The following is a 22,820-nucleotide window of genomic DNA, read 5'->3' on the forward strand; positions in this document are numbered from 1 at the left end:
CTAAAACATCCAGAAAACCAGCCAACCAAAACCCAGGTAGAAACCCTTATTTTCAGCACCATGTAAAGAATTGTATTTTGTAAGAGGAGTTTAAGTACCAGATTTATAAAGGTTTCTTCTCTACACATTTTTGGCAAGTACAAAAAACTTCAATTTGTTTTTATATTCAGTAAATTTTCAGGCAAATAATTTCTGCTGCAAGCTTCTTAAAAGCTATTTCACTCTGAAATGATCTTTACCCAGACTTTCCCTAAACATGATTAGCTACTGTTTCCCAGTGATCACACAAACCATCCCTTCTTAAAAGGCACAAAGTACATGAACAAAAACAAGTGCAAGAAAGAGTGACAGCGCAGTAGCAGAAGTGGGAATAAGGTCTAATTCTGGACATTAGAAGCTTAGAAAGCCTTGCTATAATTCTCATCCTTGGCTTGGTACATTTCTACCTACATGGCCCTATAACTTAACATCAAGGATTTCTTCTGAGGTAAGATCTACTTGTCTACATTATATTACAAGAGTATCTCAGTAACAAGGTGATAAAATGGGAATTCAAAACAAAACAAACCCCATCTTCTTAAAATAAATAGTTATACTAAGTAGTATAACATGTAACATAAGTATGTGAATTCCATACATTATTTATATTACATACAGCTTTAAAAGCATGGGACAACCCTACCACCTTAAAGATAACCATTCTGCCTATGAAAACCTTGCTACAGTTGCCATCAACTTCTTGAATTTGGGAACCAAGCAAGCACTTGGAATTAGCTATTTTAGTCCCTGGAATTTCAAGGCACATGGGCTCTTCACAGCCAAAAATCTGTATTTTGTTGGCTCCAATGTTAAGAAGATTTTTAGTACGTATTTTCACAGCATGCAAAACTGGGCTGTAAAGTAGGTGAGGTGTCTCTGATTGTACTACAAAGTTAACTATTAACTGTATTTTTTTTTTATTTTTTAAGGACACTATTTCAACTCTTTCATAATGCTTTGGAGCTGAGGACCAACACTGGAAAAGCTAAAGCAGAAAAATGTATGTGTGGCTCTTGCTTTCTCTTCAAAGATGAATATAAACAAATATTAAGGGTTTTTTGTAAAGGACAGCCCCTCTCCCTCCAACTTCAAATTCAGGGCTTAATAAAGACAGGAAGGATATTCTGTTTCATATGGTTAGTGATACAATCTGGTAACAATGTAAGAGTTTAATTTCAAAGCTCTGCAGGATACTGAAAACTTATTAATACTTTCATTAAGTATTCATTAAGTCAACTTGCATCTGAAATGTTGGGGAAAAATATAAAAGAAAATTATTACTTATTGTCTCAACAGAATTCTAATTTTACTTCTAGCTTTTACTCATTAGAATTTGTGCATTCTTTCTTGGCTATCAATGCAACAAAATGGGCAAAGGACTTTAATCCAGGAGCCCAAAGCCTTGCAATTGCAGAATTACAACTTGATGACTGTTTAGGTCCACCCCAACCATGATTCAGTCCATGAAGTATCCTGGAAATAAGTTGGTTTTGGTTTTTTACATTTTTTCTATTTGAATCCAACTGACATGAGCCTTATATTTAAGAAAGTTATGGGGAAAAGTGTGCCTCTACTCTTTCAACCTTAACTTATCTAAATATTCATGTTGCAATCAACTGCCCACATTCTTGTTCAGGTTCCACGCTGTATTTGGTAATACCTCAACCACTTGCTTTTTTTTTTTTTTTTTTAAATTATTTAAAACACTCTTCTTAAGAGTTAGGTTAGAGGGGAACTGTAGAAAAACTACTGCTTCCCAGATTTCATAGGTTTCACAACACTGTTTCCGATTCCCCTCCACACTCGCAACCCCTTTAAGAAATAACCATTTTTAACATCTCTTAAAGCAGATGTTCTCTAGGCATAGTTTAGATTGCAGGAATAACATTGCTATCAAGTCAGGAAAGGTCTCTGCCCTCAACAGGTTGTTCAGATAATTGGTAAGAAAAATAAAACCCTATCTGCTCCCACAGTCTTTTTGTTTGTATGTTTGATCTACTTTCAAGATTTTTGGTCTTTTGAGCCAGAAGCTCACTTCAATTGTATGTTTGTTCAAGCTTTTATGTCTTCTGTGTCAATTTATCCCAGTTCTCAAGTGATGCTACTGTAGTCAAAATAGCAGTTATTTCTGTGTTCAGCTGTTGAAAACTTTTAGCTATTTTTTTCCCAGTCTGAATTATGTTCACTTTCATGTCTAACAGGTGCAACACTGAAAACATGGATAGATCTGACGCAGCTCATTGCAGAGTAGAGGGATGCTGCTGCTGCTCTTTCAGGCAAGTTCCATGTAGTTGTCACCAAGAAAAAGAAAAAAAATCCTTTTATCTGTCTTCTGAGTACATTTTACACTTTGAAGCATTTTTGCTACTGGGAATAACAGAATCCCTAACTGAAGCAGAGAAGGTTTCTTACTCTCATGTCAGTAAATAATACACTATGGAAAGCAAAAAAGGATGAAGTTAAGTTGGCAAGCATCCATCTTTTGTGCAGCATTCTACCTTCCTGTAGAGCAAGTGTGCTAGAGCTGAGGCTTAAAGCAATACTTTAGCAGAAGCCTCAGACAAAACCAGAACTGGCTGCACTGCTCCCTGGAGAATTTAAAAACAAGTAAACCAAAGACAAAACACAAACAAACTGAAAATGACTTACAAAACATTTCATAGCACTTCAAAAACAGTCAGACACAGACTCCAGATTTCCTGAGGTCAGTTCTCTGCCTACTTTTCCCCTCTAGATGATCTTTCCTCCCCTAGTTTTATCTCAGATGGGCTGGATAATTCATCTGAAGGTTAACTAGTTCATAATGTAGGACAATGATTCAATGCATTTAAGTCACCAAATGCCCAGCAAGGTAATGAAGCTTCAAAATTACTCTGCATTCACAGTAATAATGCCTATTCTAAAAGTATTACACACATGAATACACACAAACACATAAATACACACACAGAAAACCCAGCTTAAACTTTACACTTGAATATATGTGACGAATAGAGATTCAAAATTCACAAGGATACACAACCCTTTATTTAGGTTGCAAATGAAAAGAAAACATGACTTAGGAATGTTTTTTAAAATTTGCAAGTAAGGCAAAAGGAAAGCATAAATAGTTCTGCCAAGTAAGTGACTTCAAAAGATATTGCACAGAAAGCTTTTAGTCTTAGCCTACATTAAGATGACACGTTAATTATCCTATGAATGGTATCTTGAAAATTGTAAAGATTCAAACACTGCTGACAGAAGACAGATAAACCTCAAACCAGCAGAGGTCAGGATATCATCAGGAGTATAAACAGGAGCCTCATAGAGGAGTATTACTGTATGATTATAAAAAGGCACTAGATTTGCAATTTAACATTGACTCAATAAATACAGTTTTTATGCTGACATTTTGTCTGAGACAGCATGAATACAATATGGGACAGAGAACTGAGACACTATTTCCCCCCAATAATTCAAGGCTAACTACAAAGCCACAGTGAATCAGAGCTTCAAAACACATATACCACAATAATTGCAAGCTGTCTAGTATTTATGCTCATAGACTCACCACCCTGCTGTGTCCTTCTGATGGAAATGAAATTATATATACACTCAGTACGTTATTAAATGTAATGAAACATGGCAGAAAAATACAAGTATTTCAGGCTGCATACGCAGAAATACACATGAACCAACACAAAACAAAAGGGACTCAGAAGTTCCTTTCTTTTACAAGAAACATTTCTTAACTAGCTCTACACTGAAGCTCAGAATAATTTATTTTCAGAAGCACTGCTGCTCTTAACACTGGGGGAGCTGAGCTGACTTAGAACAAGTCATTCCATCCCTTTTCGATGCACTCTACTTATTTTTGCAGCCAAGAGGGCTAACTTTAAACTTCCAGCTTCAAATATTTTATCTCAAGTTTTCTGACGACACAGATGATCAATATGGACAAACAAGAAGGATCTGATCTGGTCTTGGAGACAACAATGGGCCTGACAGACCAAGGGGAAATACCAATAGTAACTAGGCCCAGAAAAATAGAAATTCTGTTCCCGATGATTTTAATAAAAGCTTTCCACATTCCCAAAACATCAGTTCCCAAACTTCTCCTCTAGTACCCTCCAGCAGCAGAAAGATTTTTGAGCTAGGGCCTGCACCAGCTGCTGACAGGTCTTGCACGTCCAGAATACACTTGGCTTGTCAACTCAACATTACAAGGGAGGTCATCACGTTCCAGTGGCAGCCAGGGTATTTGTCACCATTTACCAAACTAGAAAAGCATGCTACACTGTACACCTCAGCATCAAAGGCACCACCTCACTTGGACAATCCATCCACCCAGCACAGCTGATGACAGCTCATGACAGAGACAATAGCTCTTGCTCTTTCAGGACAGAGCCGGGTGTGATCTCTTAAATAGCTCTGTTTCCTTTACTAGGTCATATAATGGGTGAGGAAGACTCATGTCTCATTGCAACTAGTCAACGTAAGATTGCGGGGGCCGCAACGTATCTGTGGGCAAGTTAACACGGCCTCAAGGACCACAGTCTTTATGGGACTTAGAACATGTTTCCTTGGGAATGCAAATCACTAAAATGCTTCATCTCCTCATTTCACAATGACTTATATTTTAGAAGTCGTAAATCTGTAAACGTTTACTGCCTAGTCAAAAAACTGGAAGACACTGGACTCACCTTTTCTATCGCTGCATCATGGACAGGAAGCTCCTCTGGACTGAAAACAAAGACAAAGTTTGTATTACTCTTGGTTAATCTTGGCACAAAATAATTTTTTGTATAGGTTCTTACAAGTAATCATTTACAGTAGCAACATGTAGTAACAAGTAAACAAGAATTCTGAACTTTAAAGAACTAAGACAATGACACACAGGAACCCTTGGAGATTTTTGGTGGTGTTTTTTTTTAAAACACTGTGAAACTTACGATATTTTAAGTACAGAACCAGAATTATTTCTATCTTAAATCTTCTAAATCAAAGGAGTTGTGTAGCTTCAAAATGCAAGGACTTAACAGAAAGTTCATTTTTCTTTAGTAAAAGCACCCTGTGCTGTACTGCTGAACTGAAACCTAAATGAATTTTTTGTTTAGTAGACCATATTATTGTTAGCTGAAATGCCCCTATAAAAGGTTTTCCTCCATTACTACTGTGCCCTGAGTAGGCACTGAGGCACTGCGACTTTGCTTGACTTAGGAGAGTTAACTTCCATTTCCTCAAAACTCTAGAAAATTCACTGAGTAACAGGGAGGAGGTGGTAGGAAAAAAAAAAAAAAACAAAAACCAACAGAAATCAGCTTTATTAATAGGTATCTAATTAATATTCAAAAATACAGTGCTTTCACTTCTTAGCCTAACTCTAAAAAGGCAGGTTATTAATTGAAAGCTTGAAAAGCAGCCTTTGAACAGATACATTTTCAGACTTTATATTATTATTTATCTATATTATTATAGTTTCATTCTGAGGGCTCTAACTTCTATTTTTCTCATCAACAAAACTTGTGTTTTTCTTATCAAAAGTAACTGGACCTCTTTGATGCCAAATCAGCCTGCCTTCCTTTGCCTGCATCACCTGCAGCTTCTGAAAACATAGCAGCTCATCTGTAAATAGCAAGGCTCCCTTTTTCTGCTCTACAGATCAGATAAATAACACACCCAACAAATCTTGTTTAAAAGGGACTAAAAAGCAGGCACTATGTGAGATCCTTTAAAATAAAAAAAATTCCTATTGAGTCTTGATATTATGAAAAAATTCCTACCCACACCATTATAGCTTTCTATAGCGAGGGCATGAAAACCCAGTATTTCAGACCTGTATCAAACCTGTGCAAGGGCAAAAAACACACTGGGGAAGGCTACAAAAGTAGTTGCTGCTGCAGTCAATGTAAGAACAGTCTGATGCAAAAAGCCTGAATTATATTTGATCTCATTTATTTAATTTAAAAGATGCAGTTTCAGATTCAGAAGTTATATTTGAATAAAGAAATACATCTGAATTACCTCATCTAATGGAAAAGCTTGCTCTGATCAACACCTTTTCAGAGACCACAGACACAAGTCAAAGTTTCCAGTACACAGCCTAGAAACTAATTTAAAAACCATGAGACTGTTCCTTTTGAACAGCATTGCAAAAAGCAAAATCCATTCATTCAGAAGCACTTTCCAAGCATCTGAAAGTTTTCATGACGAACAACATCAAAATAAAGAAAAAATCTGATTAACATCTGTCTAATGCACTGGAAATAGCCTATATTCAGTGCTACCTGAGGTTGTAAATGCTATAAAATTGTAGTATCGTGCACAGTCCCATATAACTAAATTAATAAACTGAAAGTAGGCCCTTTGTATGCCAAGTAACACCTAGAAATTAAGCTTATTTGAACAGAAATGAAAAAGTAAGCAAAGGAGAAGAAAAAATTCAATTTAATAATCTGCTTGGGGGGGTTTCTTGGGTGGTTTGGTTTTAAGTACAAAGATTGCTAAACCTTTCAAACATCACTTAAAAATTTCAGTTCTTCATTGACAGTTGCAGGCACTGTCTACTTCCACCAGAAGCATCAGTCTCAGAGCAAGATGAGCACACAGCAGCCTCATTCTTTGTGGCCCTACAAGATCACACCAGCAGCTGGCTGCACACACAAGAAACTCTTTTTTCCTCCAGTGCTGCCAGCAGCATGGAAGTCACCAATCTGATGGCCCCACATCCCTGCAGACTCACACCGGACACAGCAACTCCTCTGCTTAACTGGTACCACTTGGCAGCTTATCTTCACATTTGCTAATCCGTCATGGAAGCTAATCACATGAAAGATTAATCAAATCTTACTTTATCACAAAGGAAGAATGAATCACACGATTTACTACGGAATTGCTCTTTGCTAATTTTGCAAGTTACCATCAGTGTGCAATCAAAAGGCATGGCTGAATCTACCAAGCAGTGAAAAGAAGGGTCTTTTGTCCTGGGAAGCAGACACCATACTCCCTCACTAAATTAATTTAGCAGCAAATTTATGACCACATTCCTCGTTATTTCTTTAGCTGCACAGCTATGCACTAATACCACATACCTACATATTTTTAGCACTGAAATTCCACAGGAGCACATTAAACCAGCCCCATGTTTTTATTCCCTGAGATGGTGCTAGCAGCTGAGCACCAGAAAAACAGCGCAGCAGCTGAGCGAATTGCCCCAGGCTGCTCAGTAACTCACTGGACTGGAACGTAGGAGTTCCTGGAGATCTTCCTCTCAATTAACTAGATTGCACTAACTACGCCCATGTACTCACATACATAATATTCAAATCTACCCTGCAAGGACTGAAGGAAAAGCATAGTGGGCAAACAAACTCAAGTCCCTAAAGATACTTTAAATAAATACATTTCCATTTAGTGTATGTGGGTTTTATGCAGAAGCATCTTGTATTTTTTTTTTTCTAAAAAGGATTAGGTGGGATCAGACACAAAATCAATTAATGTCTATTAAAGCAGTGTAATTTTATTGTACCTTCTTTTTTTCTTTATAATGATGAATCTTCCCCTTCCTGCCCCAGCCTAGCAATCTAATTTTGTTATACCTTCATTATTTCTTTTAATCTTGAATCTTCTCCCGTCATGCCCAGCCTATTTAAACTTGTATTTTTCAACATTTTTATCTGTGTACTTCACCAAGTAATAACGTGAAGTAGTAAACAATATTAACATAATATAGCCACATCCTGCCCTAAGATGACTACTTTCCTTTAATAGCTCAAGTAATATTCATTTAGGGGATACAGAGAAAGAGAACAGGGCTGATTAACCTAATTAGCTTAGAACCATACAATACTTGATATCCAAAAGAGGAGTCACCGACACAGCTTTTAACTGAACTCCTGTAAATAAGGTTCCACTTAGCAGAAACGAAATCTTAACACTCTATTGTCCTCAATAAAGAAAGAGCCAAAGTAGTTAAATTCACCCTTTTCATCAGACAGGAATCAAGAATCATTACAACTGGTATGTGCCTTTGCCCCAGGCATAAAAACTACAGCCTTCCACCTGCAGGCTGGGCAGCCCACATTACAATCCAACAGCAGCTCAAGGGCTCTGAGTGCCACTGCCAAGCAGCTCTGGTGTTACAGCATTAAGAGAAAGTTCTGATGATGTTGTCTACAGGTTTGGGACCTGCAGAACGCTGGGACCAAATCCTAACTCCAGTAAGGAGCAGGGTCCACATGAAGGCGTGCTAGGTTTCCTACTAGAAAGCTCCTCAAAGACATTTCACTGGGAGGAAGTACTGGACTCCAAGGTTTGACTGGAACTCAGGACCTCTACCCATGATCCTCACTGGTAGTGATCTGCAGAGCTGGCCCAAAGTCGTCTTCCTATCTTTCAATCTGGACTATTACCACCTTCTGGTGAGGATTATAAGGCCTGTAAGTTCAAAGAAACAGGATTTCATTTTGAAGAACAAGGACTTCATTGAAATTTTTATTAGATTATAAGTGATGAATGGATTTTACCTCTTTAAATCCACTATGATGGTTAACACAGATTTTCATGAATTTTTCAAGATAACTTAAAAGAAATATTAATCTTAAATGCATAAGTATCTGACACTTCGGAACATTAAACATGCAGAGCTATGTTTTTGACTATTAAGCCATGTGTTGTAATTAGCCTCCTCGAGTTACAGTGGTAGTTTAAATAAACTGAAAAGTCTCAGACTTAACAAGCTTACAGTCACCTACCCACTGCTGCTGTTTAAATCAGTCGTCTTTAAACAGCACTTTGATATATTCGTTCGAAATAAACACAAGGAAAGACTTTCTCATATTAGTCACTCAGATTTATTCTTTTCCTACATTTGTATTTAAATCTCAAATATGTTCCCTGCTGGCTCAAATCACAGCATTTTACTGCTTCTAGTTTGGCTTAAATAAATTTAAGAAATGTAAAGCCTCCTCCATCATTTACAGCTTCAGTTGAGAATGGAAGATGTTTAGTGCAATAATCAGCAGTCTTGATATGTTGATAACCCCAGAACTGTAAACTCCAGAGGACCAGTTCAATTCTTCACAGTTGCAAGTTGTATAATGCCTAACACTCAATTTTTCATTGGGAAAAAAAAGTGGCAAAAATTGACGATAATAGACTAAAAATCTTTATCACAAAGCTTACTTGCCCAAAGAGCTGTTACATTTAAAATTTTTGTAAGCTCTATTTTCATTTCTCTTAACTTCTATTTCAAGACACGCCACTTGCTTAAAAATCCTCTCTACTTACTGTACTCTTTCTTACCCCAGACAGAATTAGCCACTGCACCGTGAAGAACTTTGGGGTCCTTTAGGCCTAAACATGTTGCAGGAATAATTGTGATATGTGCAAGTCATTATTTAATTAAAAAAAAAAAAAGTCAATTAAATTCAATATTCCTGTATTACTGAACTCACTATAACATGACTATTAAAAGACTGGAATCCTCATAAAATCTGTGGTGCGGACCCTACACAAAATAGTTTCTCAAACTATTTCTCAATTATTTTCTCATGCTGTCCTCAAAGTACTACTAAGTGGAATAGCATCACCTTGTATCACTGCATGCACATTTTAACTGAAAAGTATTTTGAAATCATATTTGGTGTCACATATATAATACAATGTGGGAAAAGTTTCTTGCAGAACACTTATCTTCATGGTCTCACTGACTTAATCATGAAGAAAGAGACGCTCTGCATTCAGTTTTTCATTTGTGATGCAACATTAAGTATTTAAATCCATGAGGAAAACATACTTGCTACCACCAAGGAGAATTATTTTGAAGGAATTCTTAAAAAAAAGTCATTTTGAAACTTCTATGATCAAAGAATTTATGCAAAACATCCACAAAAATGTTAGCAAGGCATAAAAATCAAAAGCGAAAGTGTCATGAAATAAATTTATGAAGAGTGATCATACACACGTAAGATATGAGAAGGAAGGGAAGAATTCAACTGACATATCTGAACAAGAAAGGCTTTAGTACAAATGGAATTGTTTGTGTGCTATACAATATAGAACTCAGATTGTTGAGTAACAATTGCAGCAACATTTCAGGACTCAGATGTATTAGGAAAAAGTAAATCTTCCCAAGTATGAACAGTTTTTACGCTCTGTAATTTGTCAGAATTGAGTTGTAGGAGTCTGTAACTTTACTAGACAAAAAAAATTAGTATCTTCACACTGGGAAACCAATTCTACAACAATAAATGCTGAACTGACTACGTGTCCTCTTAGGTCTGCCTCCCTTTCAGTGTCCAATATATGGCACATAAACCTGTCAAAGCAATACACAGGATTATGGATAATTACAACAGTGCTTTGGAACAGAATGACACCTTATGTTTTATATATATATACATACTGTTTCCAGGTAGCTTTTACTGCGTCATGTCATACAATATACATACTGTTCTTTGTTCTAAAATTAGCTGAAAAGTGCTTCACAATCATCTCATAGAAGGGAAGATAAATAAAACTAATTGTGTAATTCACAGGTTGCACAGCATCATTACTTATAATGACTACTTTTATGTCTGCATTATGACACAAGATGGGCTACAAAGCAACATGTTTTCTGAAGTCAACTGAAAAAACTCATTAACCATTATAAGTAGAAATAAAACAATATTTCTATGTCATGCCTTTCTTTAGACCTATGATTAAGTTATTCTACTCTTTATAGCACAAATCTAAAGCACAACTTAGTGTTGAATCCAGATCCTTTAGTCCAAACAAGTTAATTTTTGGAAGAACTATGATTATCAATGTTTGCTTTAGTCTTCCAACCTTTGAATGGAAATTAATAGCAATAGTGTCATTTTCAAAACCAATAATACACGGAACAGATTTCTGAAAATATAGGAGAAAGTAAGAAAGCTGGTTTTCAAACTAAATGATGGATTTTTCCCCACAGAAAATACTATGGATTACTTCCTTCTTTCCATTACACATTTTACTTATATAACTCAAAATTTTGATTGTGTTTGTCTATCAAAATAATTGCAGCTCTGCTACTGTAATCATCCATTTTTAATTTTCACTAAATAACCTCTGCACAGTATGGGGGTGGTGACTACAGCAGATTAAGAAACAGCTTTCAGAAGTTTTGTTAAAATTCATAAGCAAGCCAAAGCATTTAATTAACATACGGGATAAGCCAACGTGATATTCCACAATATAATTATCAGGAAATATGCTGCAAGAAAGAATTTAATGCTGGCAAAAGACTGGATCACATGTGATTTTCTGACTAGGTTTTAGTTACAATTTTTGTTTGTGTATTCTGTGGATGTTGTTGCCAATATGCACAACACAGTGCCATGAACACGTACCTCCTGTCCAGAAAGTCTCAAGTAATGCACAGTCTCAGAGAAAAGAAAAAAAGATGAAATAAAATCAAAAGATTTATCAAATTCAATTAAATCTCAAAGTGGTGACTTTTGAGTAAAATACTTCCCTGATTAGCAGAAGATAACTTCACTATAAAGTTTTTATTGCCAATATAAAAAATGGTCAAGAAATTCATAGCAAAAAAGATACCTGTATTTTCACTGCCACATGCTAAAATATATGCTCTCTTGTGTCTTTAGTAAGAGATGTGTTCTATATGCAAACTTTAAGGTTTTCCCGGCTTGGAATCAGAAAACCTTTGAGAAAAATCTATAATCTGCTTAATTGAGCACAGCAGCATGTCTAGTGATTTCTGATGTCACTTTAGTTGAACATAAACAAACACTGAGATTAAAAACATCTTCTCAGAATCACATTCCAAGTGTTTTTAAAAAAGATAAAAAGTAGTCTAAGCTACCTTAAAACTCTCAAGAGGCTAAAAGACAAATGAAAAAGAATGAATCGCTTTGCTTCTGATTTATATTTGATATATAAATGTCTAAAACATCTAGGTTTTTTTCCTTAAGCACATATACACATTGCTTTTAAGTACTGCTTGAAGGTTAGTTACTGTACAGATCACTTGCAGTATATATAGTAATAGCGATTCAGGACTTGCATGTTGGCAGCTTCATCTGAATTAAAATTCATGTGCTATGCAGAGCACATTCCAACATAAATTAACTAAGATGGTAGTGTTCCAGCAATATATGCTTGTTTGCTGCTGAAGCTCAGTGCTTTATGTACCTACACTTGCTGCTTTCACGAAATAATCTTCTGCAGTCTAAAATTCCATTTTGATGGTTTTTTCCCTTGGGTCAAGAGTAGCAGCAGCTTTGCACTTCTAAAAACTGTTACCCCCAGACCTCTTTTAGCACCCTTAATAATCAGTGCCAGTGAAGCAGACTCTGGCCATTCCCTATATTCAGTTACTTTAATCTTCTATAAATGCTAAATATAGTAGGAAATATATGTGGTAATAATGATAATGTTAAATCCTTACATTTTAGAGCTTAAGCAGTAACTCAAAACCAATGCGTATCACTAAGTATGTTGTATAAATTAAATCATACATTACCATACTCAATCATTTTTTCAGTTCTGCTACCTAATAGCTCTTTTCATAAAAGGAAGTAGTTCATGAATTCCTAGTACACAGTGGGTGATCTTTTACTCAAATCAAGTAGCAGCAGCTGTTAACAAAAAACACACTATTTGTCCTTAGTTGGCAAATTTATCCTGCAGTTTACTTTTGTGTTTGCAATCAAATCTGCGGGACTGCATTCACCTCATTTCTTTCTGTATCTGCAGAGGATTGTTGAAGTGACAGCCTGGACTAACTCAGCTGAAAGAATGGATTTAAAATTCAAATTTCAACTCTAGTCCTAAGAATAAGCTAAAGAAATGGGTACAACTGTGACACAGTTTTACGAAAAAAACATACCATTCTGAATGATAGCAAATAATAACAGAACATTCCTTCCTTCCATAGGAAGAACCTGCATGAAGGGAGAGTAGCAGAAGAACCATACACTAGATCATCATGGTAACACAAGGGGGAAAAATAAATTAAAATTTTAAAAATTAAAAAAAAAAAAATCAAAACCCCTTTCAAATGGTTCTTAAAAAAACCAAAAACACAAAAAAACCCCAACCAACTTTCACTAAGATGAACAAAACTGAATTAAAGAGACCTTCTTAAATGCTTTTGTAAAGGAACTGAAATTAGCAGTCAAAACCACAGAAAAATTTATTGGTAATTTCTAGACACATGGATATTAAAAAAAACTATTGCAACCGTGAGAGCACAGCACATGGGCAAAGCTGCTTATTTTCCAGTGGAAGCCAAAATTAACTACACAACAAAAAACATGGCTGAGAAAGATACACCTGAAATCCTACTACTTTTGTGGCTATAAATATAAATCCAGGAGGTAGGTTCTTCAGCTGTTATTCAAATTACAGGTGGTTGACTGCTTCTCTTCAAACAGGTCCAAAATAGGTGACTTCAAGCCTTGCATAAAATGAGTTGATTCTGGGTTCAAATAGCCTCCTTAGCTTGACAAGGTTCTAAAGCAAGCATATTTCAGACAATGACCTAGCCAAAAGCAGAAGTAAGGCACCTCCTCCATCTCCTGGTGAAGTGTCCTGGTTTCAGCTGGGATGTAGTTAGCTGTCTTCCTAGCAGCTGGTACAGTGCTGTGTTTTGAGTTCAGTATGTGAAGAATGTTGATAACACTGATGTTTTCAGTTGTTGCTCAGTAGTGTTTAGACTATAGTCAAGGATTTTTCAGCTTCTCATGCCCAGCCAGGGCACCTGACCCAAACTGGCCAACAGTGTATTCCATACCATGGGATGTCCCGTCTCATTTAGGAACTGGGAAGTGGGGGGTGGCAGGGATTCGCCGCTCGGGGACTGGCTGGGTGTCGGTCGGCAGGTCGTGAGCAATTGCCCTGCGCATCATTTGTACATTTCAATCTTTTTATTACTACTGTTGTCATTTTATTAGTGTTATCATTATCATTATTAGTTTCTTCTTTTCTGTTCTATTAAATCGTTCTTATCTCAACCCAGGAGTTTTACTTCTTTTCCTGATTTTCTCCCCCATCCCACTGGATGGGGGGGGGAAGTGAGTGAGCGGCTGCGTGGTTGCTGGCTGGGGTTAAACCACGACATGAAGTTCTACCACCAAGAACACAAGTGGTGTGCAAATACTGGAAGATCCTGTATGATTGTGAAGCTCACAGGTGATCATCTGGGAGAGAAAGTCTGGTTCCTCTCCCTTCTGCTAGGTCTGGTTCAGGCAATCTTCATGGAACACCTTTTGAATAAATGACCACTTTTGCCATCAGGCTGGCAAAAAAGACTTGTTTAAATAGCAAGTGTGAAGAAAAGTGAACAGCAAAAGCATTGAAGCGTGTCTCATAGCAACCAAAACACATTTTAAAGCAACTTTTCTGACCACACGCTATTATAAAATAAGACTGATTTAAGGAAGCAATGCAAGTTCAAACGCATCAACGTAAAGAAAAGGACCACAATGCAACTGTCATCATAATTGGAGACGAATGCAGAGATCAAAGTTCATTGTCCATCACGGAAGCAGAGCTGTAAACTAAAACAGTCAGAATGGATAACGACTAAGTAAAATTTACAGGAAGTCCAAAGTACTCTTCCACTGTCAGTGATGTTTAAATAAAATTGCCTATTTATCTTGGTCTCCGAAAGGTCTGTCTCTGAAACTTAGCCCCATGACTTCACAACTGCATAGTAAGCAGATTCATTTCAATTTATCAGGAGTTCCATAACTGATAAATAGTAAAATGTGTAAAACCTCTTCATTAATGTTTATTATGTATCCATCGCTGCTGTGTTTTCAAACCAGGCTTTGTCATATAGAAATGCAATTAAAATATTCTTTTAGAAGTAGTTCCCTGAGAAAGTATGCAAAGAAAAAAAAAGTTTTATCTAATGCTAGGAACATGGACCTAAAAAAAAAAAAAAAAGCATTCTGAATCTCAATTACTAACACAAGAAAACTTCCATTTCTCTCCTTAAATAAAAATAATATTCTCTGTACATTAGGGCAAAAGGAAAGAACATTAAATAGAGCTGAAATTTGTGGGGTTTTGTTTTGTTTTTTTAAAGCAGTTCCTCACTACATTGATTAGCAATAAGTATTTCAGAGCAAAATCTGTCCAGGGAAGTGTATCACATATTAGAAGGCAGAATCCATTGCACACAATGCAAGACTACGGTGGAGTTTTCGTAATAAATCTTTATAATGCCACATGACAAATTGTACTCAAAGTGAGGCATATTCATATATTTAGTAAGAAAGAGAATTAAGAGAAACACAACTTTTCTCTAACATCCGAGATGTGAATTTTTTTTTTTAAATAAAGATTTGTCTTTGGCAGCTGAAAGAGGCTGAACTTCGCACACTTTTTTCCCCAAGGAAGGGAAGAGTTAAGCCACGTTCCTGACAAGTAGGTCTGACCCTGTCTCACAAAGCTGAGAAGAGAGGAAAATGACAGCAAGTCCCTACTGAGTGACCATGATATATCAAATGCAGTAAGATTTACATTTATAATTGAATTGTTAAGAATAAACGTTTCATTAACGTGTTTGGCAATACTTACTGTGCCTAAAAAATTAAGAATAGTGTCTGTGTGTCACTATGAACAATAACTTTGCAACTCTCTTAGTAACCTTAGAGCTCTTTCCTTAAGCTTTGATATGCAGCCTTTTCTACTAAAAATCTGAAATGGAAATTATATAAAAATCCCTATTTTTTTAATTTTACTTTGATTATTACCAAATTACAGCCACCATGCTTCTTTCTTTACTTTCTATTACCCAAAACTTCTGGCATCTCAGCATAACTGCTTTTGCTGCCAAGAACACTCAGAGACCAGTCCTTACATCTCTTATCTGGAGAGACTTCACCTGTGTACCTACTCAAATCAGCAGGGTTAGTTGTGTAAGAAGTACTCTTCCTGGACGCGTGGTTCCACAGGCACATTGTAGAAAGTATTAAGGAATGCACAAAGAATATTTTAGAGACAAGGACTATTGTCCAGCAATGCTATATATAAATTACCAAGAAACAGAATGAGAGAGAGGATAACGAGTTGTTCATTATATTGCTCCCTATTAAAAAGTTAGGGGCAAGATAACAACACTGGGGCGGGGGGGGGGGAATTCAATAGCTTCATTTGGAGACATTTAATGGAGTATCTCACAATTTCTGATTCAGCTTTCCATTCTTTGCTCCCCCAGCTCAGTTTTGCAGCATGCTGCAGAAATGCATTACAGAGCTAATAAAAATGCAATACATTTTTGTAAAGAATAAAGTTTGATGGAGAAGAGCAGGTAGGCTTCTATCTTAGCAAAAAAAACAAAAACCAAAAAAACCCAACCAACTCTGCTATTTGAAAAGTGCCTCTGGCAACGAAATAATCCGCAGCATTAGCAAACTTTTCTAAAAGCATGTTCACTGCTTTAATAGACTCATGGGATAAAGAATAAGAGCATGAGTCAGATTCTCAGCTTCTGTAAATTGGTACAATTCCATCAAAATCAGTGCAGAGCTACTGTAACAGTAGTACAAGAATCTAACCCAAATTTTTAAGAAAGCTTCATGAATGGGCGGGGGGGGGACCAAACACATCTGTATTTTCTACCATTAGCAGAAGAAAGAAATAAAAAAATAAAAAAACACCACCACCAAAAACCCACAACCTTGCAGAATAAACCTCCCATCTGCCAACCTCACTACACTGATCCCTGGATATTTATCAACATAAGAGCATCTGCCACGCTGCACATACATTCCCAGTTTCCATTTATTGAACAGGTAGTAAAAGAAAAACATGTTTAAGCTCAATCACCCAAGTTAGACCACAAATTGTGACAATACTGGTTACTGCTGTAAGGTAATAATTATTAATACAAGTTAACACAGACCTTGATAATAACAAGACCTGAAAAGAATTCATATTGTGCAGGCTGGAGAAACAGAAGTCTTTAAAATAGTTGCTGCACTCTTTAAATGATGTCATGGTGGCTTATGATTTTCACAGCTCATTATCAAAAGTTAACAGGACAATTCAGTTGATGGCATTCATCAATGAAGGATGGAAAGAAAAAAGTTCTTGAGAAGTTGCAATAAATAAATTGTAGTTTATTCTGTTACTTCTACCTTGTATCTATTAAGACTGGAACAATTATAATGTTTTCCACAACATATTAGTCAGCATATATTAGCCATAACCTATGTTTCCCAATGTAGAGTAGTAAAATTTTGCCTTGAGCTGTACCTGCCCCAAATTCCAAAACGCAATGTTATTTTCTTCTTACTTAGAAAAGCGTAACTGTGGTCTTAAAAAGTTTTCTTATAAAAGAAAATTGAACGCCTCCCTCATAGCTGGGAGATGTACAGCAAAAGATAAATAAAAGAATCAAACAAGAATGTACACACGAGTATGGCTAAACAAGACCAGATAATATAAATCCTAATTGCTAGCTAAAAAGGAAAGGTGTGGAATTTTATTTTTTTTTAATACTTTTTGCTTGGTCAGTATCTGATGAAGGACTGAAATCACCAGTTCCAGCAGGTACCAAATGAATGATCCCAGCTGATGTCTCATCCTCGAGAGGCAATGTCCTTCACTGACTTGGAGATTTCAGTACAAAGAAGCACAGAACCTGGCAGTATATTGAACAGGGGTATATTGGTGTGGAGACCTACGTAAAGGAACGTGACTTCTAGCTGTTCGGATTTGCTCACATTTTAGTTTTCTGTGCCATCCTAGGAAGATGCTGAGGCCGTTTATCCTGCTCTCTGACTTTTGGCCTGGTGCTGAAAGGCCCGAAACAGGACCGGCTCTTTAAACATGAAATTGGTGTTGACATTTAGAGTTGCAAAACGCTGCTTTCAGCTTCTACCCTATTTTAGGAGCACGTACAAAGTTTAGGCTGTTTTGCAAACCCCAATCAGCCAACACTCTTGTGACCATTCAATGTTAACATTATACAGGGCAGCGAGGAAGGGGAAGGAATAAAGCTATTTTGTCCTTGTAGCTAGCTGGAGAGTTTTGCAAAAAATAAATACAAGGATACATTCATGAAAATATATCTTTAAATATGTGCTTCAGTGATCTTCAGTTAAAGCTTAAATTCTTATTTAATTACAAAACATTGACTGTCATTGGGATTTGTTTCTTTAAGACATTTAATAATTTTTAACTATAAAAATCATTCATATAATCACCACTTCTAAATAGACAAATTAATATAGATATTATTATTGAAACTGGAAGCTTGAAAAAGAAATGAAGTATCTTTTAAAAGGTTTCTAGTAGTAGCAGGGAACTTGCCACCACCCAAGGAATAATGTATCAATTCTAGTAGCTTTTTTAGCTATCCCAAAGCAGTAACAAATCAACTAAAGAATTCAAGGAGGGGGAAGGGGGAAATCCCAGATCCCAAGGCATTACTGGAATGCCTGCTATGAGCTTCAAGACACTCAGAAAGTCCTTTAGGTTTTTCCCTGAAGTTATTCCCTTATCAATGACTGCTGCTAGAAAAACTGCAAATAGAAGTATCTACAAGGCAAAGTTTCTACCAAAGAACAGTCCACAGTGAAACGATTAAGAACATTTACTTTAAAATTTAGCCAGGCTAAGATAAGACAGAAAAGAACTACTTTTTTGTGGGGTACAGGTTGTTTGGAGTTTGGTTTTCTGGGGTAGGGGGTTTATTTTTGTTTTCTACTTGTTCGTTTGGGGTTTTTTTTAATTGCAACATTCTGGTGCTTTTTTGTTTGTGTATTCTGAGCATGAAACAAGAACTTTTTATTAAATCTGGAGGAAAAAAAAGAATGAAGTAGCTTGACACAATGTTGACCAAAAAGGCACAACATATCCAAGAAGAGGAAAAAAAGAAAAAAACCACCAAAAACCTTATTTTTTATGAATACCAAACACATTCCATCTTTTTCATTTCCAAAAACAGCTGAAACAGTTTTTGTTATGACTATCTGTGAAAATATCTGAGGCATTTCTCCCATTCCTAAAATACTTTCTTGAAAAAGTCATATATTATAGACTAAGGCTTATCTGAGCACTACTGTGGTGCCCTGAGATGCTCTGCTAGACTTCAATCAACTACAGGTATAGAACAAACTATCTGTCAGATAAAGTTTCAAGCATGCATTTTCTAGAGAAGAATATTTGATCTTATCAAAACACTGGCAGACTGTATGTACAAACACTGGTGCTAGACTTCCTGGAGGAAAAAATGTTCCTTTGGAAAATGAATGGTATTTTTCAACATCAGCCCTACTGTTCAGCATTCCCGCACTATAATGTGAAATCAGGAGTCCAGCACAATTTTCACTGGAAAATAAATTGTATCAAGCAAGGACCATGCCTGAAATTTTTTGGGTAGGGGTGTTGCTGCCTTGGGGTTTTTTTAAACATATTTTTAGGATTATAGGTAACCACAGTGCACCTGCAAAAAATACACTGGTCTGTTCTCTCAAGACTCTTGTAGTTATGACTAAGATGAACTCCCTGACATGGGCTTCTCCTAGACAAACATTATGTAAGTGAAGAGTAAAGTTTGAATAGGCACTAATCCATGTATACCAGGTGACATTGAGGAAGACCAACAGTACTTCATAGAAACAAGTCTGTATTAATTAAGATGAACAATGCTAATAGAATTAATACTGTATGAAATGGTATCGAGATGAACCAATGCTACTTCACCTTTCTTGTACTGCTTTGTAAATTGAGATTAACGTAACACGATTGGAAATAGTGCTCTGGAAAGCACGAACAGCTATCAGCTGGGTCCAGGTGGCACACGTGCAGCATAATCTCAGCTATGAGAAGGCACATCAGCATCCAACGGGTAGCACCCTCAGAACTGATCTGTGTTCTCAGAGTTCTTTGAGACCTCTGGACTCTGAAATGGCCTTTTTTCACTTGGAAAATGGTGCACTGAAAGCACCTCTCCAAATACATCCTCAACCTTACAGAAGGAAGCAAACACACAGTTGGATTGTACAACAATCTAGTAACTACAGTCATGCTTACAGTGTCCTGGTACCAACATGTCCAGAAGACATAGGCTCCCTCGGCCAACATCTCAGTTACTTTCTTTGTGCCAATGAGTTTCCAGTGCTTGACTCCATACCCAGGGTGGCAGTTCTCATTGCTACACGTACTGCGTAGAACTGGCAGGGTTTCAGTAGCTGGGAGCTGGAGGGGCGACTCATGTGGGAAGGGGCCACGACCTGCCCTGTGCCAGTCACAGCTGCTCCAGCCAGCTCCAAAACTGCTACAACCAAGCCATCATGTGCCAAAACTTCAGTCAGTTGGAGGAACCCATGATGCTTCTACTAAAAACGTCTTTTTAAAAGCATGACAGCTCCTAGAGGCAGGAGAAATGGAGGAGATGTGGGGAGAAGCAGAAGAGACACATGGAAGGAGATGATGTTGGGGACGTGGCTGGAGATGCGCTCTCAGAAGGAGGCACACCATGCCAGGGTGGAGGGGACGCCTCTGAGCGGACTGCAGCCCACACGAGACCCACACTGGGGCAGCAGAAAACATGTTAAGACACAAGGAGCATTAGATGAAAACAACTAAGAAACCAGGAGCAGCAGAAAGAAACCATTATATGCAGGACCTCCACCCCCTGCACTGCCAATCGCCTCACCATAGGAACTGGGGCAAGCCAAGGGTAACCCACAGCAAAAAACAGGGGAAGTTTGCCCTGGAGGCAGAGGGGAGAGAGGTGTTTCCCCTAGGTGCCCATTAAAGTTTTATGCTGCCCCCCCCCAATATCCAAATCAGCAATCAGAATGTTGTGTTATTTGGCAATAAATTAAATTATGTAAAAAATTCCACAAGTTGAGACTGGCTTGCCCGCAACACCATATGGCTTAAATAAACCATGACAACCACCACTTCCTTACAGCCTCGCAACAACAGTAATTGGTAAGGACAAGTTTTCTACATTTTAGCGAATAATGAGATTTTTAACTCTTTCTGGTTCATGCATGCCTCTCATCTACAATTTATGAGCTACTCTACTGAAAACATACCCATTACAATTTAGTCAGTCCCACTGACAAAACTCCTCATAGGTGCATTTTGTTTTGTACAATCTGGTCTTAAACATCTCAAGAGACTGACCCCTTCAGCTCCCCATGGGGTTGTTTTGCAGCTTAGCATGTCTGCTGGAAACCTTCTCCTCATATCCAGCTTCACTCTAAAACTTCCCTTTATTCATTTCAAATAAGTCTCATTATTATAATGCTTTGGTACTTCTCACTGAACTTACTTTCCTGTTCCCTAAATTCATTAGGTATTAACTCAGGTTTTTTTGTTTTAAATAGCTATTTTAATAACCTGTCCACACCAATTTCCTTTTAATATCCAAAATAAACTAGAACTTACTTCCATATTCATTTGCAGAATTGCAAAATTAAAAAAAAAAAAGTACTACAGTGAACAAATTAAATTGTGTTAAGGCAGCAGCTATTAAAAATTTAAGACAGTGCTAGGTAAAGATAGTCCTAACTATTGTAAACAATAAATACTACAAAAACAATTATCATCGACCAAAGCAGTCAGATACTTCAACAACTGTGGGTCTTAAATAAAGGTTAGCCTTAAGGTGAGAGATTTCACCTGAAGGGAGATGTCATACCTGTTTCCAACCACTAGCAATTTCCACACTGTTACATAAAAAGGCACCTCCCCTCAAGTTTACTAATTCCCAGTTTGACACACAAATGAGGACACTCGAACACCAGAAGAATCATAGATCCAGACCAAAACTACTCTTCAAAAGTCTCTAGCTTTTAGTTTGCCCCATCTTCTTCTCGGTGGCAAGTTACACAGACAGCTTGAGTGCTTCATCCCATCAAACTTACCTTTTCTGCCCTATCAGCAATCAACTGAAATTTGAAGGCACCTCTGCAGAGCCAAGGAAAGCTGCAGCCAGGTCATAGCCAAGGAGAAAGAGAAGTTTATAAACTACTGTTAATAATCAAGGCCTATTGTGCTTGAGAAAACAAGCCCTAATTTTCCGTCAGGTTCCCCACATCCAGCAGCCTTCTGATACAAAAGATGTTTTTCAGCTACTTAGTATTTTAAGATGTCAGTGTAAACAAGATTACAAATCATTGCAGATCTCAACTAGAGTACGGTAAGTTTGATACTGTCCCCAGATTTCCAGTTTGCAATATGCACCAGCCTGTTAATTTACACTGTAAACACCTGACATACGGTCGTGGGGAATTATAGCTCTAATGGATGATAACTATTTGAGGCTTTTGGTACATACTGCCTAATTTCAAATTCTCATAGGAACAGGAGTTTCTTTCAGAAATGGTAGATTGCACAGGCTCAGTATCGCAGTACACATGAACACGGACCATAGTTAAAATATGTAGTGCAATATAAATTGTCTTTTCAGGGAAAGACAGTTGATATGCTTATCCTAATTATGTTTCTCCTATTAGGAGAGACTTTATTTCTCAGGGAAATAAAAACATCATTTGCAATGAATTTGCTTTAGAGAATCATAAAGCAGGCTTGATGGCACTCAGGTGAAATCTGCCTTAAAATGAGACATCAATTAGCATATAAGCAACAAATATTGCACAATTAGTGAAAAGACAGAGTATCTATATACATTGTTAATTTGTGCAGTCTTCACGTATTATAAATCTTTCTGATTTCATCCCTTAAAGTTGACTATATAGAGAAGGAATTCTGCATTGGTGACTGAAGACATTACTAGGGAGGAAGGATGGTCTAATGACTAAGGTCCATCTACCCTGTCA

At 37.0% G+C, this 22,820-nt stretch overlaps 1 protein-coding gene across 6 annotated transcripts in view; it reads right to left on the reverse strand.

The window, feature by feature from the left end:
- Positions 1-22,820, reverse strand: part of USP6NL (USP6 N-terminal like) — a 131,291-nt gene that overhangs the window by 46,411 nt on the left and 62,060 nt on the right. For all 6 annotated transcript variants that reach the window (XM_069801595.1, XM_069801597.1, XM_069801598.1 and 3 more), the window contains one exon: positions 4,722-4,761. In XM_069801595.1, coding sequence (XP_069657696.1) covers positions 4,722-4,761 — 40 coding nt within the window. The remainder of the gene's footprint in view (positions 1-4,721; positions 4,762-22,820) is intronic.

The sequence above is a fragment of the Haliaeetus albicilla genome, chromosome 14 (assembly GCF_947461875.1).
Source record: "Haliaeetus albicilla chromosome 14, bHalAlb1.1, whole genome shotgun sequence".
Lineage (NCBI taxonomy): Eukaryota > Metazoa > Chordata > Aves > Accipitriformes > Accipitridae > Haliaeetus > Haliaeetus albicilla.